This window comes from Rhinatrema bivittatum, chromosome 1, assembly GCF_901001135.1.
Source record: "Rhinatrema bivittatum chromosome 1, aRhiBiv1.1, whole genome shotgun sequence".
Lineage (NCBI taxonomy): Eukaryota > Metazoa > Chordata > Amphibia > Gymnophiona > Rhinatrematidae > Rhinatrema > Rhinatrema bivittatum.
The window spans coordinates 547,992,758-548,007,081 of record NC_042615.1 but is presented as its reverse complement, the minus strand read 5'-3'; the positions used below and the strand labels follow the sequence as shown (position 1 = coordinate 548,007,081).

At 41.8% G+C, this 14,324-nt stretch overlaps 1 protein-coding gene across 1 annotated transcript in view; it reads left to right on the top strand.

Moving 5' to 3' along the window:
- Positions 1–13,657, top strand: part of RFK (riboflavin kinase) — a 28,749-nt gene extending 15,092 nt beyond the window's left edge. Inside the window, exons 3-4 of the mRNA XM_029616216.1 lie at positions 10,265–10,367; positions 11,518–13,657. Of these exons, the coding sequence (XP_029472076.1) occupies positions 10,265–10,367; positions 11,518–11,645 (231 nt within the window). The 3' untranslated portion in view covers positions 11,646–13,657. The remainder of the gene's footprint in view (positions 1–10,264; positions 10,368–11,517) is intronic.
- The last annotated feature ends 667 nt before the right edge of the window (positions 13,658–14,324 follow it).

Here is a 14,324-nt window from a genome sequence, read left to right as displayed (position 1 = left end):
TCTAATATTAATAACAAAATAATAATTTTAATATATGTTCTGTATTTATTAATAAAGCAAAAACAAATAATTCTTTACCTTACCTGCTTAGTGACTTTTTTGTTGCTGAATTTCATTGGCTAAATCTTCAATTAAAACACTTTCTCCACCTCCACCCCCACCCCCCCCCCACATACACACAAACTCTTACTCCCCTGGATTTTCTCATACACACTCATGCTCTCACACTCACTGGCTCCCTCACATACACACAAACACACACACCCAGGCAGGCACCTATGCATTCACACACATACACCCCCATGCAGAGTCCCATTCATTCACATGCACACACTAAAGGCAGACCCCCCTCTCTTTTGCCAGCAACCTCAGAACCTCTCTCATTCCTCTGCTGCCACTGTCACTGCTGCCGCATGGCTATTGGGGAGGTGCCGATTGCTGCTACTGACACTGAAGCCCATTCTGCTGCCTCCTCTGTGCAGGCCCCGTGGGCTTCCACTTTCTCCATGTTGATCTCGTACATTGTGAGATCCGCATAGAGAAAGTGCTATTCTTGCACATTCCCAAAGATTACATGTGCCAATAACTAAAAAGTAATTTATTTTGTTTTTTACCTTTGCTGTTTGATCTTCGTTTTCTAATTGGTTGGTCACAGGCTTTTTTTTCCCACCTTCCCTTTCTTATTTTTTTTGCCAATTCCTTTTATATTGTCTTTTTTTCTGTTTCTTTTCTCTCCATCTTCTTCCCTCAAACACACAGGTTCTCATTCTCACATGCATTTCTCTCTCTCACACACACACACACACACACACAGGCTCTCACTGTCACATGCTCTCTCATACAATCATTCATACACACAGGCTCTCACTGTCACATGCTGTCTCTCTCACACACAGAGGCTCTCACATGCTGTCTCTGCAAACATTCAGGTCCTCACTCTCACACACAATCTCTCAACTCATCTCATACACGCACATACACACACCTCTACAGACCCTCAGCCTCTCTCTCACCTCTGGGCCTCCTCTTCGCGGGTCGCCGCAGGATGGGCTCTGCGGTGGCCCTGCTACCGGGCCTCCTCCTCTTCTCAGGCCGCTGTGACTTGAGATTCACGGCTGCCCATAAACGCAAGTGCTGCTCCACTTCTGCACGCGCTGATGCTTCCCCTCCTTCCTGCCCACGCGGCTCCGGCAACGTTTACTTCCGGGGACGCACAGGCAGGAAGGAGGAGGAGCATCAGTGCGTTTAAACGCAATCTTTTTCTTGGCCTTGCCGATCTGCCTGTCGCTGCGCCCAGAGGCATTGGGGGGATGATAAAAAACTAGTTATAAAGGGTCGGCGCAGCCGATTAAAAAAAAAAATTCCCGATAGTCCACAAAAAGCTGCGCGTGTCAGCAAAAAGTCTCGGCGTGTCACCTCTGACACGCGTGTCATAAGTTAGCCATCAGTGCCCTAGGGGCATCATTCCTGACCTGATATCATGGAAAAACAAAGAAATGGATGCCACAAGATAGTCCTTTTCAACGTTTAATCAAGGAGACGTAAAATTCTTATAAACATGCCCGACTCTGGCCGAGTTTCGCCACCAATGGTGGCTGCCTCAGGGGCTTGTTGGTCACAGAGCAGTATTCAGATGGTGGTCCAAATAAGATCAAATGTGTATCTGTCAATCGCGCGTTTCTCGTAGCGATTCGTCTCCTCTCAATAACAGATAAGAGCTCTTATCTGTTATTGGTGGCGAAACTCGGCCAGAGTCGGGCATGTTTATAAGAATTTTACGTCTCCTTGATTAAACGTTGAAAAGGACTATCTTGTGGCATCCATTTCTTTGTTTTTCCTTACTGATATCATGGCTCATCGGTATCAAATCAAGGGATTCAAGATCTGCATCAGCAGGCAGGTCCAAGAGGACAGATTGTCATTTGTCCCTTCCCTCCAGAAGAGAATGAAGGATTCAGCCTTTTCAGTTCTGAAATCTGAGCTCTAGTGTTGTGAATCGCGTAATGCTAAGAAGAGCTTGCATCAGTCTATCAGTGCAGGGAGCCAGAGGTATTGTGGAAGCAACCTTGAATCCCCCAAAGTGTTCCTGCTCATCTTTAGTGTAATCCTGGGAATTGCATCAAGTTTCCAACTGTCCAGGTGTCAACCACCAATGCACCTATTGTATCCTAGGAAGATGTGGCCTCCCAAGTTGGCATCTGAAGTTTTGAGGAGCAGCTGATGGGAAAATCCAAAAGGCCCTGGATTTTGTTCACTGTTAATAATCATGTTCTTGTATAACCAGTTTGTCTACAGTTTGGCTTTTCAAGAGAATACCAGTGGGTCAATGTCAGGGCGGGACTATATGTCTGTGACGTCAGCTTTTGTTTTCTCTCCATCTGCTGGTAGATGTACATAACCCACTGGTGTGGATTAGCCTGCCATCCTTAGAGGAAAAGAAACTATCAGGTAAGTAATAGTTTCTCCTTAATGCCAAATAGATAGTTACATACACCCTGTCGGGTGAGAGAACTTCTCAGAAACAGGAATTCGGGGTCTAGGGCTCCAACGGATAAGCACATAAGAAAATGCCATACTGGGTCAGAACAAGGGTCCATCAAGCCCAGCATCCTGTTTCCAACAGTGGCCAATCCAGGCCATAAGAACCTGGCAAGTACCCAAAAACTAAGTCTATTCCATGTTACCATTGCTAATGGCAGTGGCTATTCTCTAAGTGAACTTAATAGCAGGTAATGGACTTCTCCTCCAAGAACTTATCCAATCCTTTTTTAAACACAGCTATACTAACTGCACTAACCACATCCTCTGGCAACAAATTACAGAGTTTAATTGTGCGTTGAGTAAAAAAGAACTTTCTCCGATTAGTTTTAAATGTGCCCCATGCTAACTTCATGGAGTGCCCCCTAGTCTTTCTATTATCCGAAAGAGTAAATAACCGATTCACATCTACCCGTTTTAGACCTCTCATAATTTTAAACATCTCTATCATATCCCCCCTCAGCCCTCTCTTCTCCAAGCTGAAAAGTCCTAACCTCTTTAGTCTTTCCTCATAGGGGAGCTGTTCCATTCCCCTTATCATTTTGGTAGCCCTTCTCTGTACTTTCTCCATCGCAATTATATCTTTTTTGAGATGCAGCGACCAGAATTGTACACAGCATTCAAGGTGCGGTCTCACCATGGAGCGATACAGAGGGATTATGACATTTTCTGTTTTATTCACATTCCCTTTCTAATAATTCCCAGCATTCTGTTTGCTTTTTTGACTGCCGCAGCACACTGAACCGACGATTTCAATGTGTTATCCACTATGACGCCTAGATCTTTCTTGGGTTGTAGCACCTAATATGGAACCCAACATTGTGTAATTATAGCATGGGTTATTTTTCCCTATATACATCACCTTGCACTTATCCAGATTAAATTTCATCTGCCATTTGGATGCCCAATTTTCCAGTCTCATAAGGTCTTCCTGCAATTTATCACAATCTGCTTGTGATTTAACTACTCTGAACAATTTTGTGTCATCTGCAAATTTGATTATCTCACTCGTCGTATTTCTTTCCAGATCATTTATAAATATATTGAAAAGTAAGGGTCCCAATACAGATCCCTGAGGCACTCCACTGTCCACTCCCTTCCACTGAGAAAATTGTCCATTTAATCCTACTCTGTTTCCTGTCTTTTAGCCAGTTTGTAATCCACAAAAGGACATCGCCACCTATCCCATGACTTTTTACTTTTCCTAGAAGCCTCTCATGAGGAACTTTGTCAAATGCCTTCTGAAAATCCAAGTGTACTACATCTACCGGTTCACCTTTATCCACATGTTTATTAACTCCTTCAAAAAAGTGAAGCAGATTTGTGAGGCAAGACTTGCCTTGGGTAAAGCCATGCTGACTTTGTTCCATTAAACCATGTCTTTCTATATGTTCTGTGATTTTGATGTTTAGAACAATTTCCACTATTTTTCCTGGCACTGAAGTCAGGCTAACCGGTCTGTAGTTTCCCGGATCGCCCCTGGAGCCCTTTTTAAATATTGGGGTTACATTTGCTATACTCCAGTCTTCAGGTACAATGGATGATTTTAATGATAGGTTACAAATTTTTACTAATAGGTCTGAAATTTCATTTTTTAGTTCCTTCAGAACTCTGGGGTGTATACCATCCGGTCCAGGTGATTTACTACTCTTCAGTTTGTCAATCAGGCCTACCACATCTTCTAGGTTTACCGTGATTTGATTCAGTCCATCTGAATCATTACCCATGAAAACCTTCTCCATTACGGGTACCTCCCCAACATCCTCTTCAGTAAACACCGAAGCAAAGAAATCATTTGATCTTTCCACGATGGCCTTATCTTCTCTAAGTGCCCCTTTAACCCCTTGATCATCTAACGGTCCAACTGACTCCCTCACAGGCTTTCTGCTTCGGATATATTTAAAAAAGATTTTACTGTGAGTTTTTGCCTCTACTGCCAACTTCTTTTCAAATTCTCTCTTAGCCTGTCTTATCAGTGTCTTACATTTAACTTGCCAACGTTTATGCTTTATCCTATTTTCTTCTGTTGGTTCCTTCTTCTAGTTTTTGAATGAAGATCTTTTGGCTAAAATAGCTTCTTTCACCTCCCCTTTTAACCATGCCGGTAATCATTTTGCCGTCTTTCCACCTTTCTTAATGCATGGAATACATCTAGACTGTGCTTCTAGAATGGTATTTTTTAACAATGACCATGCCTCTTGGACATTTTTTACTTTTGTAGCTGCTCCTTTCAGTTTTTTTTCTAACAATTTTTCTCATTTTATCAAAGTTTCCCTTTTGAAAGTTTAGCACGAGAGCCTTGGATTTGCACACTGTTCCTCTTCCAGTCATTAAATCAAATTTGATCATATTATGATCACTATTGCCAAGCGGCCCCACCACCGTTACCTCTCTCACCAAGTCCTGTGCACCACTGAGAATTAGATCTAAAATTGCTCCCTCTCTCGTCGGTTCCTGAACCAATTGCTCCATAAAGCTATCATTTATTCCATCCAAGAACGTTATCTCTCTAGCATGTCCCGATGATACTTTTACCCAGTCAATATTGGGGTAATTGAAGTCTCCCATTATTTGGTTAGCTTCCCTAATTTCTCTTACCATTTCACTGTCCATCTCACCATCTTGGCCAGGTGGGCGGTAGTATACCCCTATCACTATAGTCTTCCCTGACACACAAGGGATTTCTACCCATAAAGATTCAATTTTGTATTTAGTCTCATGCAGGATGTTTATCCTGTTGGACTCTATGCCATCCCGGACATAAAGCGCCACACCTCCTCCCGGGTGCTCCTCTCTGTCATTGCGATATAATTTGTACCCCGGTATAGCACTGTCCCATTGGCTATCCTCTTTCCACCATGTCTCTGAGTTGCCAATTAAGTCTGTCATCATTCACTGCTATACATTCTAATTCTCCCATCTTACTTCTTAGACTTCTGGCATTAGCATACAGACATTTCAAAGTTTGTTTTTGTTTGTATTTTCATTCTGCTTTTTAATTGATAGGGATAAGTTAGAATTTTTTAGCTCAGGTGAGTTTTTAGTTACAGGCACTTGGACTATTTTTCTAATTATTGGAACTTCACTATCGGGATGCCCTAATTCTAATGCATCATTAGTATCTTTTGAAGATACCTCTCTCCGAACCATGCGCTGCTGAGCGACTGTCGGCTTTCCCCTTAGAGCAGCTTTTAAACTAGAGCAATCTCCTTTTTAAAGGTTAGCGCCAGCAGTCTGGTTCCACCCTGGTTAAGGTGGAGCCCATCCCTTCGGAAGAGACTTCCCCCTTCCCCAAAAGGTTCCCCAGTTCCTAACAAAACTGAATCCCTCTTCCTTGCACCATCGTCTCATCCACGCATTGAGACTCCGGAGCTCTGCCTGCCTCTGATGACCTGCGCGTGGAACAGGGAGCATTTCAGAGAATGCTACCCTGGAGGTTCTGGATTTAAGCTTTCTACCTAAGAGCCTAAATTTGGCTTCCAGAACCTCCCTCCCACATTTTCCTATGTCGTTGGTGCCCACATGTACCACGACAGCCGGCTCCTCCCCAGCACTGTCTAAAATCCTCTAGTGCATCGGAGGGCCTTGGTTCAAATTCCTTCACCGTCAGCTCCTTCCAAGAGGGCGTGACCAGCAACTGAGGTGCCAGAGCCCTCATGGGAGGACCTTCATGGGAGATGCAGACAGTTTGGTTGAGGAGGGGGCTATCCCTCCAACCCAGAAGAGGATTCAGACATCTGTTTGTTTCACAGGGATGAAATAGGTGCCTTGATTAAACAGGTGGTTGTGCGTCTCAGGTTGGAGGAGTCCAAGCCAAAGGAGATCCTGGTATGGGACTCGGTTATTAAGGGCAAAGATAAGATTTCAATTCCATGAGGTGGAGGAGATGGTGTTAGTGGAATGGGAGTCCCCTGAGAAAGACCTTGAAAGGGAGACAGTTTTCTACACTGGCTATATCCCTTTCACCTACTGTGTTGCAGAAATTTTTTCAGGTTCTGGTGGTTGATGCATTGGTCACAGCAGTGACCAGGAGAACCACTATTCTGGTGTGTGTGGGTGGGGTGGGGGGGGTGCATAAGAATCCCCAGGAAAGAACGATGGATCTGCTTCTCCAAAACTTGTTTTTTTGCCTCAACCACAGCAGTGCCAATCTGTTTGCTCAGCCATGGTGATCCAAGCTCTCCTTTGCTGGATACAATAGCTTCCTGAGAGTGAGGAGGTGGCCAAGATGGAGTCTGCTGCATTCTTCCTGGCGGAAGCACAGTATGACTTATTGTTTAGCTCTGCCAGGTCAGTGGCCCTGTCAGTCTGGGTACATCGCCTCCTATGGTTGCACAATTGGGCAGTGGACTCCTGGTCTAAGATGCATTTGGGAAAGTTGCCCTTTAAGGGTCAGCTACTCTTAACCAGTTGGTTAAGAATCTGAGACCCCAAATCCCAGCATCTGCCAAGGGATAAGGGTTGAGCCTTTGTGGACAGTTTTGAGCTTTGCGGTTGTATCGGCCAGATAGTCTTTTGGGGCTGCTTCTGCTACATTTTCAGGCCCCAGGAGGCAGAGACGGGACTCCGCTTCCGCCTCAGGGGCTAGTAGAGCCTCCTTATGAGGTTCCATGGGTTCACTCGCTCTTGATGCTGTTAGGAGGCCGCCTACAGTTTTTACAGAGATTAGACCCGTATAACGGTCGATTGGTGGGTTTTGGAGATTATCCGTCTCTGTTACAGCCTGGATCTACATTGTCCCGTTTGGGATGCCTTCATGGTTTTCCTTTGTGTGGCTTCAGTCAAGTAGTGAGTGGTCTGTGAGGGCCCCCCCCTCCCCCCAGCAGAGAGGGGCAAGGGACAGTACTCCATTTACTTTGTGGTCTCCAAGAAGGATGGGACTTTTTGTCCTATCCAGGATCTCAAAGGGATAAACTGTTGTCTGAGTCCCACGATTTCACATGGCGACATTGTGGTCCATTGTGGCCATGGTTTGACATGGGGAGTTCCTATGGTCACTGAAACTGTTGGAGGCCTCCATTTGCATATTCCCATTCAGATGAAGATCAGTGATATCTCTGTGTGCTACGGGTACACGTCCAGTTTCAGGTCTTACCATTCGGTCTTGTAACTGCACTGTGGGTCTTCACCAAGGTGATGGTTGTAGTGGTGATAGCCCTGCGGTCCAAGGGAATCATGGTCCACTTGAATCTCGATGATTGGCTAATTTGGACAGTCTCATGAGTAGGCGGTGCGAGTAACTCAAGTGGTTTGGAGTACTTCGGGCATGGTCCAACACACGGGAGGGCCAAGTGTTCTGACAAATGGGTGTGCAAGATAGGCAGGAATTCCTGAGCTTGCCATCCCCACAGTTTGGGATTATCTGCAGGCACTCAGGCTGATGGTGGTGACTTTGGATTTGTTGCAAGTGCTGGGGGCTCACATGTGGCCACTCCAGGCATTGCTTCTGGCTTGTTGGGCCCCACAGATGCAGGATTATGGGATTCAGCTCTTCTTAGGCTGCTGTGGTAGTTGGATATCTTCAAGTTGCTGAGGGTAGTCAGCCTAGCTATGCTGGCTTGGATCCTGGTCACCACAGACGTGAGCTTCTCCACCTGAGGGGCTTATTGTCAGACTCAGGTGGCCCAGGGGGAGTTGGTCCCCAGAAGGGAGGCCTCATGGTCCATCAATCAGATGGAGATGCAGACAATTCACCTAGCCCTCCTTAATTTCCTCCTACTAATTCAGGGGAGAGCCGTTCAGGTCCTCTGACAATGCCACGATGATGGCATATGTAAATTGTAAGGGGGAACCAGGAGCCACAGGGTCTTGCTGGAAACATCCCTTCTCTTCCCTTGGGTGAAGGGGAAACTCACCCTGCTGTCATCAGCTCATATCGTGGCTCAGGATAATGTTCAGGCCAATTTCCTTAGCCAAATCTGTTTAGATCTCTGGGAATAGGAGTTGAGCATGGATGCCTTTTACATGATTTGTCACAAATGAGGTCATTGGCAGCTGGATCTGATGGTGATCCAGCGGAACGTGAAGGTGGTTCGTTTCTTCAGTCAACGGGAGCAGGGCTCGATGCTCTGGTATAGCCATGGCCAGAGGGGGAGCTTCTCTATATTTTCCCTCTGTGGGCACTCATAGGCAGGCTGCTATGATAGAGTTGGAGCACTACCATTTATTTCTAGTCATGCCAGTTAGGCCGCACAGGCCTTGGTATGGGGATCATCTTCGGTTCCAGGTGGCCCAGCCTGTGCGATTCTCAAAGGCACAAGGCCTTTTGGTTGATGGGCCCATAGTCATGGACGATCTGGCTCCATTTTCTCTTATGGTCTGGCACTTGAGCAGAGACTGCTCTGTAAAGAGAGGTATTCTTTCATGGTGATCTCCATTTTTGTTTGAAGGCCTGGAAATGGTTACCTTTTTGGCTTACATCTGCGTCTGTTTGAATAATTCTGTCGTGCAAGGTTAGTCCTCTTGGCGGGCTACAGTTTCCTGGATCTTGGTGTTTTTGCAGGGCGAACTTGATAAAGGCCTAGCTCAATGCTTAAAGGTGCAGGTGGCAGCTATTGCATGTTACCAGGGGACCACAGAGGGGTTCCTCTGCCGCTCATTGGGATGTGTCCCGCTTCTTGAGGGGTGTGAAAAGGCTATGGCTGCTCTTCCGACCCATTGTTCCCACCCCCGTGGGACTGTAATCTTGGTTTTAAGAGCTCTAATGGAATTCTCCTTCAAGCCCTTAAATAAAACCTCTTTGAAGGACTTATCGTTGAAGATGACTTTTTTTGATAGCAATTCGTTCTGCATGGTGGGTCTCAGAACTTCAGGCCCTCTCTTGTTGGGACCCCTTCTTGCTAATTTCATCTAACGCAGTGGTCTTTCAACCAGTGCCATCCTTTCTCCCAAAGGTCAGTTTGGCCTTTCACATCAATCAGGCGATTTCCCAATGTAAACCGTGGGCTGAGTGAGGATATATTATGTCATAGAACACGCAACACAAACTTGTACAAGCAAATATTTGGTTTACTGAATATTGTAAAATATAATAAAAATCAGCCAAGGTAAAAAAGTATCACAATGAATATCAATAAAGGCAAACAGCATCACAGTAATATTGCATAAATCAGTAAAAAGCAGATAGTGTAATAATAATAAGATAAAGATTTATAAAGAGAGAAAGCTCTATAAAGGCGATACCTCCCTCACAAATCTCCCATTTTGCAAGACAACGTATCTGTGATCATTGATCAATAGGAATTTTTTTTTTAATTTCTGGATGTATGACTTTGATATACATTTTATGGCATTGTCTTCTAGTGTGGTTTAATCAATCAGGATGCTTCCAAAACTGTTCATAAGGATTGACTCACTGTAATCAACTTAGAACTTTACTGATTATTCAATCCCTAAACTGTTCAAATTTAAGATAATGTTAAGCCATAAAACTGGATTAACCAGCCAGATAATCCAAAGCAGAGTTCATTCGTTTGAGGTAGCCAGAGTATGGTATATAAAATGTTTCATTTTTGTTGTAAAGCTGAAAGGTTTTGATTAATTCTAATGTGAAATGTAATTTAATTTAAATAACACATAGTTTGAAGACCACATTCAGAATATTTTGTAATGTGTGCTACAGTTGTTCATACTTTGTATGCATGTGCTAAATCTAATCTTATTCATGTTAGAGATCCCTTTGACTTGAAATAGTTATTCTTTTTTTTTTTTTTTTTTTTTCTTTTAGGAAACGCACATTATTCACCCTTTCAAAGAAGATTTTTATGGAGAAACACTTAGTGTCATCATTGTTGGCTATATCAGACCAGAAAAGAGTTTTGATTCTTTAGGTGTGTAAATCAGATGTTTTGTGGATACGTTTTAATTTGTTAATGTATTATAGAAGCTAATTTAGTTTTTCAGATAAGGGGCTATTTTTCATGTAATATTCATTTTATCAGAAGAAGGACTTTTAGCAGCTTAGAAATGGAATATTAAACTAAGACTTGCTTTCTTTTACATGTCTTTCCATCTTTTTTTTATATCAATAGCTCCAGGGTGTTCTGTATTTAAAACAAATACACTAGGGCTGGTCTTGTGACATGACAGTAATACTGTGGCAGATGAGACTTGGATTCAGTCTGGGACTGGTAGGGCTTCAGCAAGTGGTGAAAAAGTGCTTAATTTCCAGGGAATAAGGAAAAACAGCAGCCACTTCTGCATAAAAGGCATAGAGTGGAAGGTGCTTCCTTCTTGCCCTCAGTTTATAAAGTGTATTTCTAGGTTGGGTATGCCGTTGGGGGTAGGGGGGTGGAATTATAAAGCTGTAAAAATAGAGGTAGGTATGAATTCTCTAGACCAGTGGTTCCCAAATCCTGCTCTCTTGGATCTGGTTTTCAGGGTTACCAAATAAGTACATTAACCTTTTTAGAGCAAATCCTTTGAAATATATATCATAAATATTTGTTGTGGATATCCTAAAGACCTGACTTTTGGGAGTTTTTCAAAGACTAGATTTTGGAACTACTACTCTAGATCTTTGAAGAAAAAGTTTGCCTTTGAAGTAATCCTCAATTTATATCCATGGGCATGATCAGAATAACAAGCAGCAGAAGGGAGACTGAGTATTCAGGTTGCTTGGTCAGTTCCACTCAACTCAGTCACTCATTTCCACTTTGTATTTTTTCCTGCAGTGGCATGCTGTAGGAAAAAATGGTTATAGCAGTTCTTACTGAATATATATTTTTTTTTTTAGTAGTAGTACTGCCCTAAATTGTTTTAAGGCTAATTTTTTTTAAAAAGAACTAAAAGAATCCTGGTATATACACTGTAAGAGAGTATTTCCTGGTATATATGTTGTGAAAAAATGACTTGGAATGTTGTGCAGTCAGTAATATTTTTCGTAGCTGTTTTTTATTATTATTAAAAGAGAAACTTGAGAGAGAAACTATTGCAATGATTACCAAAATGCTTTTTTTTTTTTTTTTTTAAATCATGCAGATTCACTTATTTCAGCCATTCATAGTGACATTGAAGAGGCCAAGAAACGCCTGGATTTTCCAGATTTCAGAAAGCTCAAAGATGACAATTTTTTCAACAGAGACACCAAAATAATGAATGGCCATTGACCAGAACTATTTTTGTGATTCTCATTAATTTTTTTTCCTGTTTGCATCAAATACTCTCATATTCTGCAGTTTAACATGAATCTCATGCTGTTCAGTAGTATAATTATACACATTTTGGAATCCTTTCGTTCTGTGCTCTATGTTCTCTTTATTCCCACCTTGTGAATTTAAGAAATTTTAACAGTGGAAATGTTTGAAAATATTTCATGTTTAATGTTTTTTCATCAAATCAGAACAAAACTGTTACTGTTCCCTGTTCTCAGTACTGGTTATGTGGATTTACTGTACCATATTCCAGCTGATTGGCACATGTTGAGGTCTTTTTGTTGTAACAATACATTTGTGTTGTGCTATTTATTGTATGACTGATTTTCAGTGATAGTTGAAACTGGTTATGGTCAAAATTAAATAAGGATATTAGTTTTAGAAAACCAGTGACTGGATATATTGTATTTCTTGTGGATAACTTTGGAAATGACAATTTAAAACTAACTGTTTTACACAAATTATTTAAACAATTTGATGCTATATATGTAAAACTGATGCCAACTTTCCAACCTTTGGTCAATACAAGGTATACTTGAACGCATTTAAAATTACTCTTTAAATTAGTACATGGGGAGGCTTTTAAAATTTAAGTTGATGTAAAATTGGTGATTGTAGCCAAATCTGTAAACTACTTGCTATGTAAATGTTTGTGCATAAATCTCTGGCATTATTACTGTATTGCTATGATAGTGTATATGAAATTAAGGTGCCTTACAGAACCTAAAATATACATTTATGTAAAAAATATTCTTTAAAGCCATTGCTGTGAAAAGTCCTAAGCATCTTGGTTAAGGAAAGCAGGAAGTGTAAAGAGGGGCATTATGGTAAATAATAAACAGGATATGAGACAGGTATAGCACTCTGACTTGCACTTGACAGGAGAATGAATATAGAAACACTGCCATCGCTTTATCATCACTGCCTCATTGATCAGCTAGCATGATTCAGCTGTTTGATAAAGCTGATTTGAACCACATTTAGAAACCAGATCTATTCTGAAACTATTTAATATTGTCCATCTGTAGTTTATTCTAGCAGATGCCTAAAATTCCTCCAGAAAGCACTGATGACATTTTGACACTTAAAGTATGTTCCTGTGTGCCTACATGCATGAGCTCTACACATTTCTTGGTATATTCATTAGTGTCCATTTCTAATTTCTAATCCTATATTTTGTACAATGCTCAGACCTGAATAAGAAGAACTTGTAAGGCAGAGCAATTGTATATGTACAGTGGGATATAGTCCTACCTAATGACACAAGGTTATTTCCCCCATTGATTTTTATACAGTTAGAAGTAGAAAGGGAAAAATAAGCGGTTTTAAAACTGTTGACAAGATTGAATTTGACTTTGCCTCAGTTTTTTCAAGCAATATAGAAATGCATTTTAATTTGTTTTTATGGATTGTACCTTGTGTTTCTGAACAGGGAAGGGGGTAATGGGAATGGAAACTTCCAAATGGGGTGTTTTTGTGATATGTAAAATTGGAAACTTTGGCAACATTTCTGGAAATATTACTTCAGTTTCTGATTAACTTAAGCCAAAAATGTTTATTTTAACAGAGAAATGGATTACTTTTTCTGAGGCAATAGAGCATTTATTCCAATGAAGTGGAACTATCTTGTATCTGGTGTAACAAGATGGATCATTACAACACAGCAACTTTTAAAAATGGTGCCATTATAAGGTACCAGCTATATTTATAAAATGGTTTTAGTCATGGTTCATGTTCTCATTGGATAAGCACTTTCTTACCATAGCTGCTTTCCAGTAATTGTATATGTAGTTTATAATGTTCCTTTGGGACCAGTTGGCATAACTTTCTCCTTTCAAAAGTCCTACATTGTATTTATAAAATGAAAATTTCTGTATGTGGTTTCTGAAAACATTTTTCATTGGCTTGGTGTCCAAAGAATGTCATTTTTATTTGACGGTTGAATAAACGTTGTTAGTTTGACTGTTCTTCATACTTGAAGCTTTAATTGTTAATACTATACTGCTGGCTTTGTAGTGGTGATATTTTGTTGTGTTGGCATGTGATATTTCTAAATTTATTGCACTCAATTGTAAAAAAAAAAAAAAAAAAATGATAGTGGCAAGACCATCTATTAAGCCAGTGTCCGCCTGCCGAACCCGATCACGTCGCTCCGCCGCTGATGTCATCTGAGACGCGACAAGGAGGGGATTTAAATCCCGGCGAGATCTCCAGGCATCGCGCGCCGAAGGGGCGCGACAAAGCCTGCCCCTTTGTGCAGCCCCTTAACGCTGCCCATCAGCAACTAACTCACCTACTTCTCTGCTCAACCCAGTCTGTGGTCACAGCACCCAAGTAGGCCAAGGCTAAACAATTCGAACTCAACAACGCAGAAGGTAACCGACCTCAAATTCACTGACCAGCCTAACCATGACCACTCCTCTGAGAAAACTCAACCATCTCATCAACATACCACTGAAGAAGAACATAAAAAGCCTTCTCTACTTGACCTTCTTCCTAATAAACGCCCAATCAATAACCAAAAAATACTTTCTAATAAACGACCTAATCCAAGAAAAAAAGCCCGACTTCATAGCGATAACAGAAACCTGGTTCAAAAACACAGACCAAGTCCTTATGAATCAAATAGCCAAC